General features: G+C 40.1%; 1 protein-coding gene and 1 pseudogene across 1 annotated transcript; one reads left to right on the top strand and one right to left on the bottom strand.

Annotated features, from left to right (window-relative positions):
• Positions 1-204: 204 nt before the first annotated feature.
• Positions 205-13,587, bottom strand: LOC131230519 (uncharacterized). The gene is made up of 9 exons (XM_058226430.1): positions 13,498-13,587; positions 11,743-11,840; positions 11,414-11,483; positions 10,919-11,070; positions 10,551-10,573; positions 10,128-10,276; positions 9,992-10,039; positions 8,326-8,385; positions 205-354 (listed from the first exon to the last, which is right to left on the bottom strand). The coding sequence occupies exons 1-9, from the start codon at positions 13,585-13,587 to the stop codon at positions 205-207; spliced, it is 840 nt and encodes a 279-aa protein (XP_058082413.1).
• Positions 13,588-14,044: 457 nt separating this feature from the next.
• On the top strand, positions 14,045-14,990 carry LOC131230517 (NAP1-related protein 2-like; annotated as a pseudogene).
• The last annotated feature ends 3,038 nt before the right edge of the window (positions 14,991-18,028 follow it).

Below are 18,028 nucleotides of genomic sequence, written 5' to 3'. Positions count from 1 at the left end.
ATATTACTGAAGTTAGTAATAGCTGAGGTTTTATGGAACGATGGCTACGGCTAATATCCGTAGCTAATTTGAAAAAAGCTTATACCAACGACGTCGGTTACCATTGCAAGAACCTGCTCTGACCGATCAATACAATCTGGAAAGAAAACGATGCATTCATATTGCAAATAGCATCACTGAGAAAAAGTTTGATACCAAAAAACATCATACAATGCATTCTACATTCACATTTCTAAATAAACAAATTTCAAAATACAATAGATCACCGGTTGCAAGTATAATAGGAGCAGAAATCGTCCAAATGCAGGATCGTCCAAGTGCCTTGTCAGCTCCGGCACCACAATAGAATGACCCCTGCACAAACCGACACACACAGCCTCAGCTCTGGTAACATGAGAGATAGCAAAGATACACATTGGATGAGATCCTTTTTTTTTAACTATGGTTTGTGAAGTCAGTGACATTTGGGACCATTCATGCAGATCCTGTTTCTCAGAAAAGGCAATTTTTGAACATAAAACCTGAAATTTTTGATGAAGCAAGGTACCAATTAATGTTGCAGTTGAATGCTTACTACACTTAAGCCTCTCATCAAGGACGGTGCATCTTAGGCATGTGAAATTTGCAGCAACCTGAAAGTTATTCATTCTTTAATTCCATCATGACAAGAATAAGTTATGGGATAAGAGGCAAAATACAGATTTAATCATGCCAGTTGCAAATAATGCCAGGATTATATAAGATGGAGAAGGTAGAGATGGATGGATCATACCTGACAGTTGGTGTAGAACCTATGAATACTTCAGACAAGTCATAGAGATATTCACACAAAATGTTAGAAATGAGATTAGTACAAGCTTCTTCAACTATCTGAAAATACAACATGAACCATGTCCACAGCCATCAGAATCAGGAGAACATCGAAGAGCCATATAATTCAAATACACAAGTAATTGAAGCCATCAGGAACAAAGCAGGAGACAATGGCATCATTGTATAGCAAAAAAAAATGGAGAAGTTGTGAGATCTTACCTTGTTGTTATGTAAGAAATAAGCCTCTTGAGTAAAGGATAGCCATGACTCCTCGGATTTTATATAACATAAGAAAATTGTAGTTCCAGTGGCCGGGTCTCAATATAGTGTTCTGCAGTCCAGAAAAAAAAATCAGATGAACAGCATACTACCGAAACTGTTCCAGAAAAAAATCATCATCATCATAGCCTTGTCCCAGCTTTTTAGGTTTGACTTTCATTATTTGCTCGGCAAAAGTATCATGGCGAGCTGCCCACCCAACATCAATTCCCTCAGCCTTTACCTTCGGGACCGCGCGCATCACTACTCAGCGGAGGATGACTTTATAAATGCTAGTAAAAAGAGAACAGCAGAATTTATGTGTACAAATCAAAAGTGAGCTATATAAATCCTGCCTATTATATAAATCCTGCTCTTTTGAATAAATCCATAAATCCATAACCTTCTCTTTTGAGCTATATAACCTTCTCTTTTGATGTTGTGCACAATATCTCTAGTATATAAATGCTAGAGAGTAGGATTGGACCTGGGCTTGTAGCTTATGGGAGTGGGCATTGAGAAATAAGAACTGCCTTTTTTAGTTTTTGTTTTTATTTTATTGATTTATTTATTTTTTTATTGGGACTGGAGGCAGGACTGAGTATTGAAACTCTGATACCAAGGTTGATGTTGTACAGAGTTTTTTTGCTCCAAAATAAGAGGGGAAAAGGCAAAATATGCATGCACCAGATCTCAGAAGCAGGATCTTTAACAGAAACTCCTCGGAATAGCAGAAATCAAGACAATTAGATACACAATGTCGAAAGACTCCAATAATCTTCTAGGGCATCGAACCAGTCGAAAGAAAGTAGAAGAATCATCAATCACACATATTCTAATCTCTGAAAGCAGAGATTCGCACATGCCCCCGTTCAAGACACAAGGCCTGTATTATATAGGCAGGCTAGCTTCTACTTTCCTACCACTACCCAACTTTCATAATTTAGGTTCAACACAAATGGCAATAACAATGACCCAACTTTTTTAATTTAGGTTCAAAACAAATATAAACAATAAAGAAAATCTTTCTAAATAAAGGAAGCCTGCTGCTAAACAATTTACTGGAAACTCCTAGAACTAAATCAACCTAAGAGGTCATTTGAACACCTGTAAATTGGGCCAGGTAAATGATTTACAGGCAATGTTTGGATGCTGCAAAATGCCTGTAAATAATTTTCAGACAGTAAGTCATTTACAGCTTTTAGCTGCAAATGAGATCTCTCTGTAAAGCTATGATTTCATTTACCTGCAAATCATTAACAGCCTAGCGGCTACAATTTTAAACTTTTAGCAGCAAATGAAATCCCTCTAAACAATTACAAGCTATCCAAACATAGACAATTATTTACCTGTAAACATATTACAGCTTAAAGCCAAACAGGACAGGCTGTAAATGATTTACACCTGCAAATCATTTACCACCTACAAAATTTACAGTCATCCCATGAAAACAGAGAGATGCAGAAGATTTTCTGTGTATTTGAGACAACCCAATGGGGTTGAATATATAGAAATCACAACCATCTATACAAGGAAAGTAGTAAACGCAGAATCCCCTACCTATAGAAACAAGATATACAAGGTATGTGAGGTGTCTAACATCCCCCCTCAAACTAATGCTGGTCATCGACAAGTAATAGTTTGCCAACAAGAAACGAGTGACGTGCAGACGTGAGGGATTTGGTGAGAATGTCAGCAATCTGATCATGGGATGCCACATGTGGAAGAGAAATGAGCCCAGACTGAAATTTCTCACGAATAAAGTGACAATCAACTTCAATATGCTTCGTTCGTTCATAAAAAACTGGGTTAGAGGCGATCTGAATGGCACTGAGATTATCGACATAGAGTGGAGTAGGATTCTGTAGAGGAATGCTCAAGTCTGAAATAAGTCCACGTAACCAGACAAGCTCACTACACGCAGCAGACATCGCCCGATACTCGGCTTCTGTACTCGATTTGGAAACAGTGGCCTGCTTCTTATACTTCCAAGAGATGAGAGAAGTGTCGAGAAAAATACAGTAGCCAGCGTGTGAGAGCGTAACCGGCCCAATCAGCATTCGAATAAGCACGAAGGTCCAAAGTCGCCGTGGAGGAGAAGAACAGGGATCGATCTAGAGTTCCACGAAGGTATCGTAGGATGCGCAACACCGCAGTCATATGAAGAGTCCGAGGAGCAGAAACAAACTGACTGACGACTTGGACAGCGTAGGCAATATCAGGGCGAGTCATAGTTAAGTAAACCAGACTCCCAACCAGACGGCGGTATAAATCGGGCTGTGCAAGTAGATCACCATCATCACGACCATAGTGAACGTTAAGTTCTAAAGGAGTCTGAACCATCTTCTGATCCGTCAGTGATGCTAAGGTGAGAAGATCCTTAGTATATTTACGCTGGCTGACCAGAATCCCACGGTTGGAACGTGAAAATTCAAGTCCAAGAAAATATGTTAGATGGCCGAGGTCTTTCATCTTGAATGATGATTGCAGAACTTCCTTTAAAGCCGAAATGCCAGTAGCATCGCTACCAGTCAGTAGGAGGTCATCAACATAAACCAGAACAATAACAATGCCGTGAGTAGTGGTGCGCAAAAATAAGGATGGGTCATGACCACTTTGAGTAAAGCCAGCACCCGTAACCACATTGTGAAAGCGTTGGAACCATGCCCGCGGTGCCTGTTTGAGGCCGTACAGGGCTTTCTTTAGGCGACATACCTTATTGTCAGGAATTAAAGAGCCAGGAGGAGGTTTCAAATATACAGTTTCTTGGAGGTCTCCATGAAGAAAGGCATTTTTCACATCCATCTGAGAGAGTGGCCATGAGCGAACAGAAGATATAGCCAGAAGAGTACGAACAGTTTTCATCTTGGCCACAGGAGCGAAAGTCTCATCGTAATCAATTCCGTATTCCTGTTTGTATCCCTGAGCGACAAGTCGAGCCTTGTATCGATCCAATGATCCATCAGACTTGAGCTTTACAGAATAAATCCATTTGCTACCAATTAGCTGTTGGTCAGTGGGTCAAGGGACAATCTCCCACGTATGGTTATCATCCAATGCCGCAAGTTCTTCTGCTTCCAACAATCATGAGTGGCTGCCTGAGAATATGAAGTAGGAATAAAAACAGTATCCAGAGTAGCATTCATGGCAGACATAGAGCATATCAAGCGATCAGGCGCTCGATGTTCACGAGCAGAACGACGTATCGAGGTAGGTTCAGGATCCGCAACAGGTACAGTAGGTTCGGGTTGAGTAATAGGTGGTGGATCTGTACGTGGTCGACGTGAGTATACCTGCAATGGACGAGGGAGAGTACTCGAGGCAAACGGAATTTCAGGAAAGGTGGTTAGACCAGAAGAGTTTGGAGTGTGCGGAGGAGGAAGAGATGAATGAAAGGCAATATGTTCAAGAAAAACTAACATGTCGTGAAACCCGAACACGACGAGAAACAGGATCATAACATCGAAAACCTTTTTGAATTTCCCCAAATCCCAAGTACATACATTTGACCGATTTTGGAGATAGTTTATTGCGTTCACGTGAAGCCAGGTGAACATAACAAATATAACCAAACACACGGAGTGTGGAATATGCAGGAGGTAAGCCGGTGAGAACAAAGTAGGGAGATTTACCATTCAGAACTTTGGTTGGCATCCGGTTAATAAAGTAGATTGAATGTAACATGGCTTCCGCCCAGAAAGAACGAGGAACACTCATAGCTGTCATCAGAGTGTTGGCAGTTTCAACAATATGACGATTTTTCCGTTCAGCCACTCCATTTTGTTGTGGAGTATCAGAATAGGTAGTCTGATGAATAATCTCATGACCTTGAAGAAAGGTACGAAATTCGGTTGAGAGATATTCCCCCCCTGAGTCAGTGCGGAGAGTTTGAACTGGAACCCGAAACTGAGTCTCCACCATAGAGTGAAATAACTTGAATTTTTCAAAAACCTATGACTTTGATTGCAGAAAGTACATCCAAGTGTACCGTGTGAAGTCATCAATGAATATAATATAGTATCGTAACCCAGAGAGGGACATAATTGGTGATGGACCCCAGACATCTGTATGCACAAGTTCAAACATAGAAGGTGATTTTGTCGTACTTAAAGAAAAGGAAATACACTTACTTTTTAAAAGACATCAGGAAGAACAAGAATAATCCAAATCATTTTTATTAAGAGAAATATCCCTAACATGCCAGATGAAATTAACTGAAGTAACCGATCCGAATGTCGATGGCCCAAGCGAAAGTGCCACAATTTTCACATTTTATTTGCTGAAATAATATCTGATGAAGATGGAGAAAAGAAACAACGAGCCGGGGTGACAGATGGATCAAAGTCAAGCACGTACAGACGACCATGCCGCCTACCATTCCCAATTACCTTCCCCGTTACCAGATCCTGCACAAAACAACAGTTGGGAAGAAATATGACTAAGCAGTTATTGGAAGTAAGTTGACCAACTGAAATTAAATTGGAGGAGAGGTTAGGGACATGAAACACATCACGAAGAGTGAACTGGCGATGAGCAGAAGGAGAGAAAGTCAATGAGCCAACGGACTGAATAGGTAGTCTAGTGCCATCCGCAGTAGAAATAGCCTGATTGCCGGTATAGGGACGAATGTCACGAAGATGGGATACATCACCGGTCATATGATTTGAAGCATCTGAATCGAAGAACCATGTAAAAGATGGGGATATACCTGACATACCGGCCGCAGAAAGGGCCTGAACAATTTGTTGGAGCATCGCAGGAGTCAATGGAGATGAAAGACCTTCAGCAGAAGAAGTAGATGCAGACTTACTAACAGATGGCTCGGAAGAAATAGTGGCAGCCGTAGCAAAAAGAGCACGACCACGGCCACCACGTCCACGGCCAAAAGAAAATGCATAAGCTCGTGTACGGCAGTCCTGAATACCATGACCAGTCCATCAACAATAAACACACCATTCCTTGCATTGAGCGACAATATGACCCACCTTGTTGCACCCACGACAAGTCAAGGGAGAGGAACCAGAACCACGTGTTGGTGAAGTTGTGGACACAGCAAGCACCATATCAGATGAGCCCGGAGTTGAGAGAACTTTCAGTCATTATTCCTCAACTAATAAATCATTAATAACCGAATTCAATGAAGGAGTAGGGCTATGGTTCAAGAGAGCAGCCCGACAATGCTCAAATTCCGGACGTAGCTTCATAAGGAATTAACGAACTTGCGCACTCTCGCGCATAGTTTGGAATATTTTAAAGTCATGAGAAAATGTTGGATCCATCATAGTCATCTCTGTCCAAATTGTGACAATTTTGGAGTAAAATGATTGAATACTGTCGTTACCCTGAGTAAGGGTAACAAGATCCTGTTCCAAACGGTATAACCGGGCCGCATTACTCTATTGATAAATCGATTGGAGATGTTCCCACATCGCTTTAGCAGTGCGATGAGGTGTGAGTCCAACAGCAATGGACCGATCGACCGAATCGAGAATCCAGGTAATAATTCGTCCATTGTTTATTTCTCAATCATCTAATTTGGTGGCATCTGTGGGGATAATAACAGATCCATCCAGTAGTCCCCACAAACCACGACCCTTGAGGAAGTTCTTGAAATGGATGGCCCATAGAGAATAGTTGGTACCATCAAAACTACAATGTGGGGCTTCTGTACGTGATGAGTCCTTATCCATTGATTGATCTGAAGTAATGGAATACATAGAAGAAAGTTTCAGATGTACCGTACAGCAAGGGATCTGGATCTGGATCTGGATGAGCAGAGTTTGAATCTGGACGAACAGGATTCGAGCAGAGTGAAAGTTTCAGATGTACCGTACAGCAAAGGATCTGGATCTGGATGAGCAGAGGTTGAATCTGGACGAACAGGATCTGGACGAGCAGAGTGCGTCGGATCTGAATTTGGATTTGGACGAGCAGAGGCCGAGCAGGGGCTGCCGGACGAGCAAGGGCTAGCCGGACGAGCAGGGATGAACAGAGGAGCACAGGGACAGAGGCGTAGAGGTGAGCAGAGGTGAGTAGGGACGACCAGACGATGCAGCAGGGTCGGACGAGCAGATCTGAAGCAGAAGGGTCGCAGGATGATGCAACAGGGACAGCCGGACGACGCAGGAGAGGTCGGATGAGCAGGAACAATGACCGAACGCAGCAGGGATGGCCGGACGATGCAGCAGGGGTGGTCAGACGATGTAGTTTAGGCGGCCGGACGATTCAAGGGCGGTTGGATGAGCAGAGGCACTTGCCAGACGCAGCAGAGGTGATGAACGGACGATGAAGGGACAGTTTCGGATCAACTTCGCTCTAATACCATGAAAACAGAGAGATGTAGAAGATTTTCTGTGTATTTAAGACAACCCAATGGGGTTGAATATATAGAGATTACAACCATCTATACAAGGAAAGTAGTAAACGCAGAATCCCCTACCTATAGAAACAAGATATAAAAGGTAACAAGATATACAAGGTATGTGAGGTGTCTAACATCCCAATAAGCCCTAGCTACATGATATGGCTAGATATAGCTATACCCATGGCTGGAACTCAAACTTGGACAAATGGTTCCGTTGGTCCCATAGACCACTTGATCCACTGTATAGGCCACACCCGATGGGTCATATGGAACCAAGAAAACAATTGGTTGACTGTTTTGGATCTCCGATTGGTCCTGTGAACACCATAAACTAATCAGTGCAAGCTGGGACCTTTTTATGGTTTGGCTACATAGCATAAGCACACAACCTTAGCAAACATACCAGTGCGAATAGTGGCCAAAGTGCATCAACACCCAGCCCAGTACCCCTCATCGTCACCTAGCAAGCATGCATGTGCAAATAGTGGCCAAAGTGCATTAACACCCAGCCCAGTACCCCTCATTGTCACCCATAATATTATCCACTTGTAAATTGATAAGAGCTTTTCTTCATGTTTTTAATAAAATGTGGTTATTGATTAAGAAGAAAGGAAAAAAGCCTTCATGACACTGAGAAGAACCCCATGCTAATTGTTCCAGAACGCATAAAATTCTACTTGTGGAGAAATTCTGTGGTTGATCATCAAGAAGTGGTATGCCTAATTTGAAACATGGGTATTTGTCTTGGTTGCGTCACCAAATTCCCAGGCGTTTTGACCATTTTCTGATCAAAATAGTACGCATTTTCACTCTTTTAAGGTGAAAGAAGATGAGGGCCTGAAATTACTGATTAAAAAAGGACAACTTGAAGCCAAGTCATTGCCACTTACCTCACACAAAACCTCGGCACTTTTAGCATTGAAATCACGTAAGGCCGCTCGTCTCACGTGCTACAAACCCCGCAAGGCAGCAACAACAAGAAAAGAAACATTGGATAGCATGATTAAAACTCAGCAGTGGAGTTTTAAACCCAATCAAGTTCTTGCATCAATAAACAAGGAATGACTCAGTCACACGTTCAACTATGCAGAAAACTTACAAATCAGACTAGAGAATTGGCTCCTTAAACACAAAAGCCCACATTGAGTGCTCAACCAAATATGGAGTTGTTATAGGGTCCATATCAAGTCCCATTTGAGTTAAGGGTTTTTAAAACCTTGCTCAATACCCTAAACCTGAATCTCAAGATCAGATCATTCATGAGAAATATCCAACTAAAACATGAATCTCAAGGACATAACACTGTTGAACGGATAAATTTCTGCACTCACAAAACCAGATAGATAGGGGTTAGCCCGGCTACCCCACAAAGTATACATGACATTGTGGTGAGCAAGTGGGACATCAAACAGTGCATAAGTTGGCCTTCCCCATCAACATGAGCATGCACAAAAATCAAGCTGATCCACTCATCAGGTAGATGATGCAGCCGTGGATGCGCCTCACACAATCACACAGTCATGGAGACCCATCAACTATATTTGCACACATGCGCACACGCACATACACAGAGATCAGGCTTGTCCATTCATTAGGTGGATGATGTAGTCGTGGATGGACCTCACATAATCATGGAGACCTATCACCTACATTTGCAGAGAGAAAGAGAGAGTAATGCACTACACACGCTACAGTGCTTAAGTTCTCATACACAAGATTAGATAGATGAGATTGAAAACAAACGAAGAGTTAAGATGAAAGTAGGATTTGGTGTTATGAATGGCACGTGCTTGGGTTTGGATTTGTAGTGCTACTGATATCCTTTTTGGATTTCTATTAGAGAAGAGTTTTCTCCTACTGTGAGTATGATTATCAAATCCAAGAGGTAAAATACACCCTTAAAAACAACGTCAAAAAACCAAATAATAATAATAATAATAATAGATTCTTGGATATCTTTTTTTCCTTATTTTTCCATATTTTTTTGCTTTAAAAAAAAAATTCTGACCGATACGGGCCGATACAACCCCAATACCAATACGCGACGCCGTATTGTATCATTTTTCCATCAGGCTGATACGTTGACTGATACCGACATTCAAAACCATGGACAAGAGGGCTGAGAGAACACAGCAGGTGTACAAAAGAGAAGTATCCAGCCATGTAAAATGCCTTTCTCATTACTTTATCTACAAGGATACTTTGAACAAATACAAGTATTTTGACACCATAATGTGTGATGCATCATTGATAAAAAAAAATAATAATAACATATAAATATAAACAGTGAATGTGATATTACGGATGTGGAATGGACATGGATAGATATGGATTCTTCACATAAGATTGAAGTTCCAGAAATAGGACAGTGTAGATACATTGCCTGTTTTGAAGTATCTAGTTTTCATCAATTCAAAGTTCTCATTGACTGCTTTGTTTATATTAGAGAGCGTGTGGCGTTGCCACGTTGTGTATCCATTATCTATGAGTTGAAGAAGAGAGTAAATTTTCATCATAAAACAGCATTGACCGAAGCTGGTAAAGAAAATTACTTACGTCTCTTGTTGTGGTCTTATGCAATGAATAGACTGCTTGAGAGGCAACCTACAATGACAATTGCAAGGAGAAAACTTAGGACCAGGTAAATAGAACAAGCATGACCCAAGTCATTGAACAAATAGTTGGTTCTCACCTTCAAAACTGTAAAGAGAAAATCCATGTCGGAACCTTTTTTCCGAGTCCCGAATGGAGGGTTCATTACAACAGCGTCGACTATTTTGCCTACATAAATAGGATTTATTGGATACAGAACCTTTTTTTCAAGTCTTTTTCTTTTCTTTTCTGCTCATCATCGTCCTTTTGAGTGAGTTGAAAACTTGACCAAGTTTAGTCAAGTTTTTCCAGGGCTTTCATATTTTTATTAATTTATGCATTTTTATAATACATTTTATATTAAAACCAATTATTAATTCTTGAATTCTTGCTTTCAAGTGTTTTGAATTTTCAAATGAGTCTTCAAGTCGACTCGACCCAGTGGACCTCCGAGTCAAGTTTTCAGGTTCTCAAACCACATAGGAGATCTAAGGAGAGTGAACTGAAGCTTGTAGCCTTTTACTTCTGCAGGGGTAGTTGAGTTGCCTAATGAGGAGAAACTTGAATCAGTTAAAACAACTTATCTCAAACAAATAACTGAAAATAGGAGCAGCCCATTGGGGTAAAATTCATGAGTTGATCTTTACATGCAGCACCAAATACTCTTGTGGAGAAGGCATATTATCACAACCGTATTAAAACAGGGGAACAAAAAAGGGTTCAACAATACTAGCCGAATTTGGAAATTCCCAGTTGACGCTATTTAAATGGTGTCAGCTTGCATTTGGAAATATGCATGTCTTCAGGAAGTGTGGAAAACTGATTCTGCTAAAAAAATCCATCAAGTGCAGCAAGTGGCAAATTGAGCACAATGACCATTTCCATCAAAACCCATTCTGTTCAATGCAAATAGTATTTTTTTTTTTTTCCAAATGCACCCTTTTTCTGTCCTCAGTATTCAACAAAAGAACAAGACAATGGATTAAATGTTTACCTCTCCATTTTAAATTTTTGATGTTACACCAGATAAGATTTATGTCCAACTGCCCATGCAAATATGTAACCAAGAAGCAATGTGTCAGTGAAACATCTCTATTCTACAAATATGTCCTGCACATAGATATCATAAAATATGTAACATAGCAACCGGGTGGTTTGGAAAAAGAAACGTATAAAAAGTACAATATCTTCACATTTCATCCTTGTGAATGGTCAATAATGTAAATAAGCATGACTTCATTGCAAAAATCAAATATAATATATAGTGAGTCCAAGTAGCCAACCCAATTAATTGGGATGAGGTTTGGATGATGGTGGTGGTGATGGTGACTGCATGAAGCTGATCAATATCATGACAAAACACAAAAGTGGAGGACATGATATTACCTCAAGATCTGCAGCGTTTAATGAAGCAATTTCTAAAGATTGAGAATCAATGTCAATGCCAACCACATGTCTGTCACATCATATAAGCACATCTCATCAATTTAGAATAAGTTCATGAAAGGAAATTTCATCAAAAATTACATGCTGAAAAATCCCGTTTGGCTCTCACATATAAAGTTGAAATTTGTAAAATGTGCAAAATCACCTTGGATTATAACAAAACTTGTACCAGTGGGTGGCATCAAAATGAAAACATTCCAGCAGAGAGTAAGCAATTTACTTGAAAAACAAAAAAGATTCTAACCAAACAAGGGAGAGAAGGTACTCACTCGGCACCCAAAAGAGCACCTGCAATACCCAATGTACCACAACCACAACCAAAGTCCGCTACTACCTTGCCACTTATATCTCCAAATGTATTCTCTGCCTGGAATGTTTTGCAAAGTACAAAGGAAAGGGAAAAGAGGTTCAATACTTTTTTGGGCCATTGTCATTATAAAAAATAACCAGATGATGTACAAAACTCTCTCTCTCTCTCTCTCTCTCTCTCTCTCTCTCTCTCTCTCTGTCTCTCTGTGCGTGTGTGTGCGTGGGCCTTTTGAACCATTTTGAATGCATACATATAGCAAAAACCTCATTCTGTCATATGCATCTAACATTGTTAATACTATTGAGAATTGAGGAGTTCAACCACCCAAGAAATAAGCATGCAAAGGCCTAGTATTCCTAGCAAGCAGGAAGCATGAATAATATAACCACTAAAATGAACAATGACAGACATGATAGCAATATTCATGTCTACACTCAATTATAAGTTACAAACAATCTAAAGTTAAATAGCATGTAAGTAAACCTTGATGTTTTAAAAACATAATGCCCAAACATCTAGAAGTGATATTATTCCTTTCAGAATCCAACAATTTATGATACAGATCATACAATTGGGTGTATGATTCAAATCGTACATTCAAATCACATATTCTACACTCAAATGGATTTTTTTTTTTTAGGAAACCAATCAAGAGGAACTAAGACGGGAAAGGAAAGTGCTAAATGCTTGTATGTAAGGTAGCCATCCCACAAGTGTGACATGAAACCAGGGGGATACTTAAAAATCCCCCGTGTCCACGAAAATATCACAGATATCGTTTGTGTATCGTGATATATCACACTCAGGGCCTTTATACATTTACAGTGTATCGATCAATTCAAGTGATTCGATGATCCGTGCAGCAAAAATCAAGGAATTTTAGGGGGAATAGAAAATGTTAAAAATTGGGAAAGAAAACAGAAAACCTATTCACTTCAAATAGTTTAGGGGAATAAAAAATGTTAAAAATTCGGTTTTAAAAGATGCCTCAAAGATATGAGAAGGGTTTTGAATGGCGTGGGTTTCTTCGGGTAGGAGCTTCACAACTGCTGCAATGGAGAGAGATAAAGAGGGCGGAGATGCATTGGAGAGAGAGGGAGGAGAATGAGAAGATGGAGCAGAGATCGGGAGGGAGAGGGGAACGGAGCGATAGAGGATTAGGGAACGAAGAGAGAGAGAGACAGAGAGAGAGTATTGGGCACGGCTCTGTTTTTGAGCGCGTGCCCAATTTTGGGCATCCTTTCGTGAGACGGACCTGGACGGTCCTATCAAGAGCTCAGTGGGGCCACCATGATGTATTTGAGTTATCCATTCCTATTATTAATTTTAATAACTTATTTCAGTTTATGATCCCAAACTTAAAGTATATTGAAGGGCAAAGCGGACCACACCATAGGAAGAAAATGTGATTTAATCTCCATGTTTCCTACCGTGTGGTCCACTTGAGCCTTTGATCAAGCTGAGTTTTTGTTTTCTATTCTAAAATAATATTTCAAAATAGATGAACGGCTTAGATATAAAATATATTTTTTTTTAGGCCCTATAGGGCCCCTTGCGCCACTGTTTAGTAGTAATAGTGTAGCAATATTTTAGCTACGGTTTAAAACCGTAGTAATATCAACTACGGTTTATATCCATAAAAGACTAGCGTTGTTTGCCCCTTTTTTTGGTAGTGCTTCACTTCACCACATAAGCCTTTGTTTTGTATGAATACCTTTGCTGAAGCCTTCTGAAAGGCTTTGCTACTAGGAAGAGGACCTTCTAAAGCATTGTTTGAAAAATCAATGGATTGTAAGCTGACCATCCCTTCTAAAAGAAGGGGAATGGAACCTGACAATATGTTGTGAGAAAGGTTAAAATTTCTAGACTAACCAATTTCATGAGTTGTGGAGGTATCTTTCCATTGAGGGAGTTATGACTTAGATCTAGTAAGCCCTGCAGCTATACTAGCACTACAAAAAGGCCATTTAGGAATGGGTACGTCTTTGGTTATGAAACGGCTTAAAACCATGCCAAATTTGGCATGGTTTTAAGTCGTGCCAAAACTAAACATAAATCCCTCTTTCCAACCCCAATCTCCATCCCACTGCCTCACTCCCAACCCTAAGACCCTCTCTCGCGATCTCTCCTGCTCCCCATTCCTAACCCTCCCTCTCTCCCGTTCCCCATTCCCAACCCTCCCTCTCGAGAGCAGAAGCTTCTTTCCTTCCTCTCTCTCTCTCTCTCTTGCTCGTTGGCAGCAAAAATTAGGGTTTGGGAAAATGGCAGTATACAAGGGTAAGAAATCCAAGGTTGCAAAAAGAGGAGATGAAGATGATTTGGATCACATTGATGGAGCGTTCTATCCATCAAGAAGCTTCAAGAAATCCAAGATGAGCTTGAAAAGATCAATGAAGAAGCAAGCGATAAAGTGCTGAAGTGGAGCAGAAGTACAATGAGATACGCAGGCCCATCTATACCAGACGAAATGATATCATTCATTCTATTCCTAATTTTTGGTTAACTACGTTTTTGAGCCACCCTGCACTTTGTGATCTTCTGAATGAGGATGACCTGAAGGTTTTCAAGTACTTACTTTCTCTAGATGTTGGGGATTTCAAAGACGTTAAATTGGGATATTCCATTACACTTAACTTTTCTCCTAACCCTTATTTTGAAGATACAAAGCTTACAAAGACGTTTTCCTTCTCTAATGATAGAACAACAAAGATAACTGGTACTGCAATCAAGTGGAAGGAGGGTATGGATATTGCTAATGGTATTGATCATGCGAAAAAAGGGAGCAAGCGGCCCTTTCATGATGAAAGTTTCATTAGCTGGTTTAGTGAAGTTCAACAGAAAGATATTTCCAAAGGGTTTCATGATGAGGTAGCTGAGATAATTAAGAAAGATCTTCACTTTTCCCCCATTTTCTGCTGGAAATCTGTTGATTTTATGATTTTTTATGGCATTTTTATGGATGCGGATTTTTTTTCTTTTTTAATTCGATTTGATGTTGATTTCATCAGATTTGATGGTTTACTTCCGAAATTCTCTGTTGCCGGGTTCTGTTCAAAGTCCAATGGTGATTTGAGAGGAATAGATGACAGGATGGTCTCCTCCCTCGATAACCTGCAGAATCCAGACAACATCTCTTACCTCTTGCACAAAGAGGCTTTCGATACTGACAAGATACTCATGGGCCCTCTCAACATCAGTGTTGATTAGCAGATGGTTGGTTGTCCAGTTGCTTTGTAGTTCTGCATTGTCCTTGGTATTTTTCAATGGTTCTAATTTACTTAAGAGTTTGTGATTGCAAGAGCTAATAGGCTTGAATGTCACAACATCAATAGTAGAGGTTGAGTCTATTTACATATTATCTAATTAATTACTTGCTATGATATTTCTAAACACTTATTTATTACTTTTCATTCTTCTTGAAGCCAACAATTTAGTGTAAAACAAAAAAGAAGAAAGAACAAAAATCTATGGCTTGTGAAATCTACCTGGTGTATGCATTTTTATTTTGGCTTCATGAGTAATAAAATTTAAATTTCAGGGTGGTAACTATAAAGGGATAGATAAGGCCTTGTCTAGTCGACAGCTTTATGAAAATTTCATTTTGTGGCCATGCAGTTTTCGAAGACTCAATTCATCTAAAACGTTGTTTTGATGACAATATATATTTCTTTTTCTTTTTCTTTTTTTTTCTTATAGCACTGTTTAGATGTCCTACACAAAATGCATTTTGTCCTGCACGTGCCTGGCTATGAGGAAAGTGGATGTGGGGAAGAGACCTTCCATACAAATCTCTTGGTACAGGGGATGGCCTGTCTGACGAGTGGACTGGCCTGATTTTTTAATCAATTTTCTATACTAAATGGTTTATCTGTTTTCGTTGAAGGGTGGTCTCCCCGATGAGTGGACTCCCTGATAATCTAGTCACCTTCATGGTTGAGCATACTTTTTTCATGTGTGCTATGTATAAATTGCAAGGAGAGGGCATGTGTGATCTAGCAAAATTTCACCCATCTTTCTAGCAAGTGTTCACAACCCCAAGTGTAGGGTCGCGATGTAGTAATAATCTCGGTAAAACCGAGGTCGAATCCACGGGAACTGAACCTTGTATGTAATCTGAAAGTAACTAGAACTAGAACTAGAAGAAGATGTAATCTAAATCTGAAGAATGTAGGAGAATAATGATGAATTATTAAACTAAAACTTGTAAAATTCAAATGTGAGAAACTAAGGTGCCAAGGATCCACTTGTAGCAATTGGAAAGCTACCTTGCATTGATTTAATGACACAACTGGAATCAGAGTCCTATCCTATCCAATTGGTAAGAAGAGATTTGTCATATCTCTGAACTTCTCATAGATCTAATCATCAACAGATAAGAGTGGTGAAGATTTGGAAGTGATTTCGTCACCTGACCATGCCCAGGAGACAATGGCAAACAATTTCAATTTACCAATCTCATAACCAATCATAAGAGAATTGTGAAAGTTAAGAAGGATTCCATCACCCTACCATGCCTATGGGACGATGGTGAACAACGGGAATTACTAATTTTACAATCTCAATACATGAAAAGAAGATATTCAAGCAATCGCAGATCCATTGTAATTTAAGTCATAATAAACCATTAAATACTAAAAATATTCTTTCATAATCAAACTAGAATCCAAAAGGGTTCAACAAGACATGAATCAAAATAAAGAAAGCATCCCAATCATGCCACAAGCTTCACCTCTTAGCCCTAGCTAGCTAAGGGCATGTTTGGGCGATGGGATTAGAAGGGATTAGGTGGGATGGGATTCAAAAAACATAACTATTATCCATGGTAGGGATTGTCCCCTGTTGCCATGGGATAAGATTCATGCCATGCTTTGTTGATAATATGGTGGTACATTAAATGGATATACCCACCATCATTTGAAATTACTGAGAATAACACACATGTGTTATATCTAAACCGTTCATTTGTTTTGTAACCTCATTTTATGGCATGGGCCTAAAAATGAGGTAGATCAAAAACTTATGTGGCCCCAAAGAAGTTTTCAACGGTAAGTATTCAATCCCCATTGCTTTCTATGGTGGGGTCCACTTGAGCTTTAGATTTACATGATTTTTTGGCCCATGCTCTAAAATAATCTCGAAAAATGGGTGGACGGTGTGGATATAGCCCACACATCATAGTGGGACCTACACAACTTGCTAACATTGAGTGAAATTGGCACGGGACCCAATGCAATTCTATCTAATCTAATTTCAAGCTTTTCCATTCTTCTCAAACATGGAGTGGAATTGGCACAGGATCAGATGAATCCCATCCCACCTAATCCCTTCCCATCCCACTGCCTAAACACGCCCTAAGAGGTTTAGCTCATCATAGACATGATGATCTAAAGTCTTAGAAAAAACATCAAAGGAAAAGGAAAACTAAAGAAGAAAGGAGAAGAAGAAGTAAACTCCATGTCGTCCCACGTCCACCTCTCTCTCTCTATCTCAAGTCTCCAGATCCACACCTCCACGACTACTCACGATCCTTGGATATCTCTCTCCTCTCTCAAGTCCCTCCTTTTATAAGCACTGGGAGTCGGTGCTGGACGGTGGGAGTACTGTTTGCACACAACAGCATTGGCTACGTAACAGCGTGCGCAGCGAAAGGAGCGGGGTGATTCGTTTTCTCCTCCGTTAGTCGACATGGAGGGAATCAGTTCCCTCCATGGAGTCTCAGACGACCAAGATGGTCGGTAGCTGGAGAAGTTGGGCCCCAAACTAGTTTTTTATGGGCTGATTTGTCCGTTGGGACAGTTCCACAAGGATCCAATGCCTAAATTTCAATGTGTTCGGTTAATGTAGGGTCCTCAGGTCAGATATAAAGTTTCAAGCCAAACGGATGGTGGAAACCCTGTGATCTTTCATTCAGGACGACTTCCAGGCCTCTTTATCGTTGATCACTTGATTTTCTCAGATCTTTGGCATGTAAATTCTTTGATCTCGGTCTCCTAAGATCGGTCCCTTGCCTTGGTGATTCTTGAGCATCAAATCCATGCCTTTAGCACCATTTTTCAGTCCAAGCTCTTAAATCCACCTTGCAATAAAACACGATTTAAATAAGACGTTAAATAGTATCATGTTCATAAAATCAGGTAATAACTAGGGTCTACTATGCAATATTTGACCCTCAACAGCAAGCTTTCACCGCCATTTTGAAAATGGTGGTGTCCCACCATACACATGCTTAATTTATGTTAATCTAG

The sequence above is a fragment of the Magnolia sinica genome, chromosome 17, assembly GCF_029962835.1.
Source record: "Magnolia sinica isolate HGM2019 chromosome 17, MsV1, whole genome shotgun sequence".
NCBI lineage: Eukaryota > Viridiplantae > Streptophyta > Magnoliopsida > Magnoliales > Magnoliaceae > Magnolia > Magnolia sinica.
This window is presented reverse-complemented; position numbering and strand designations above follow the sequence as displayed.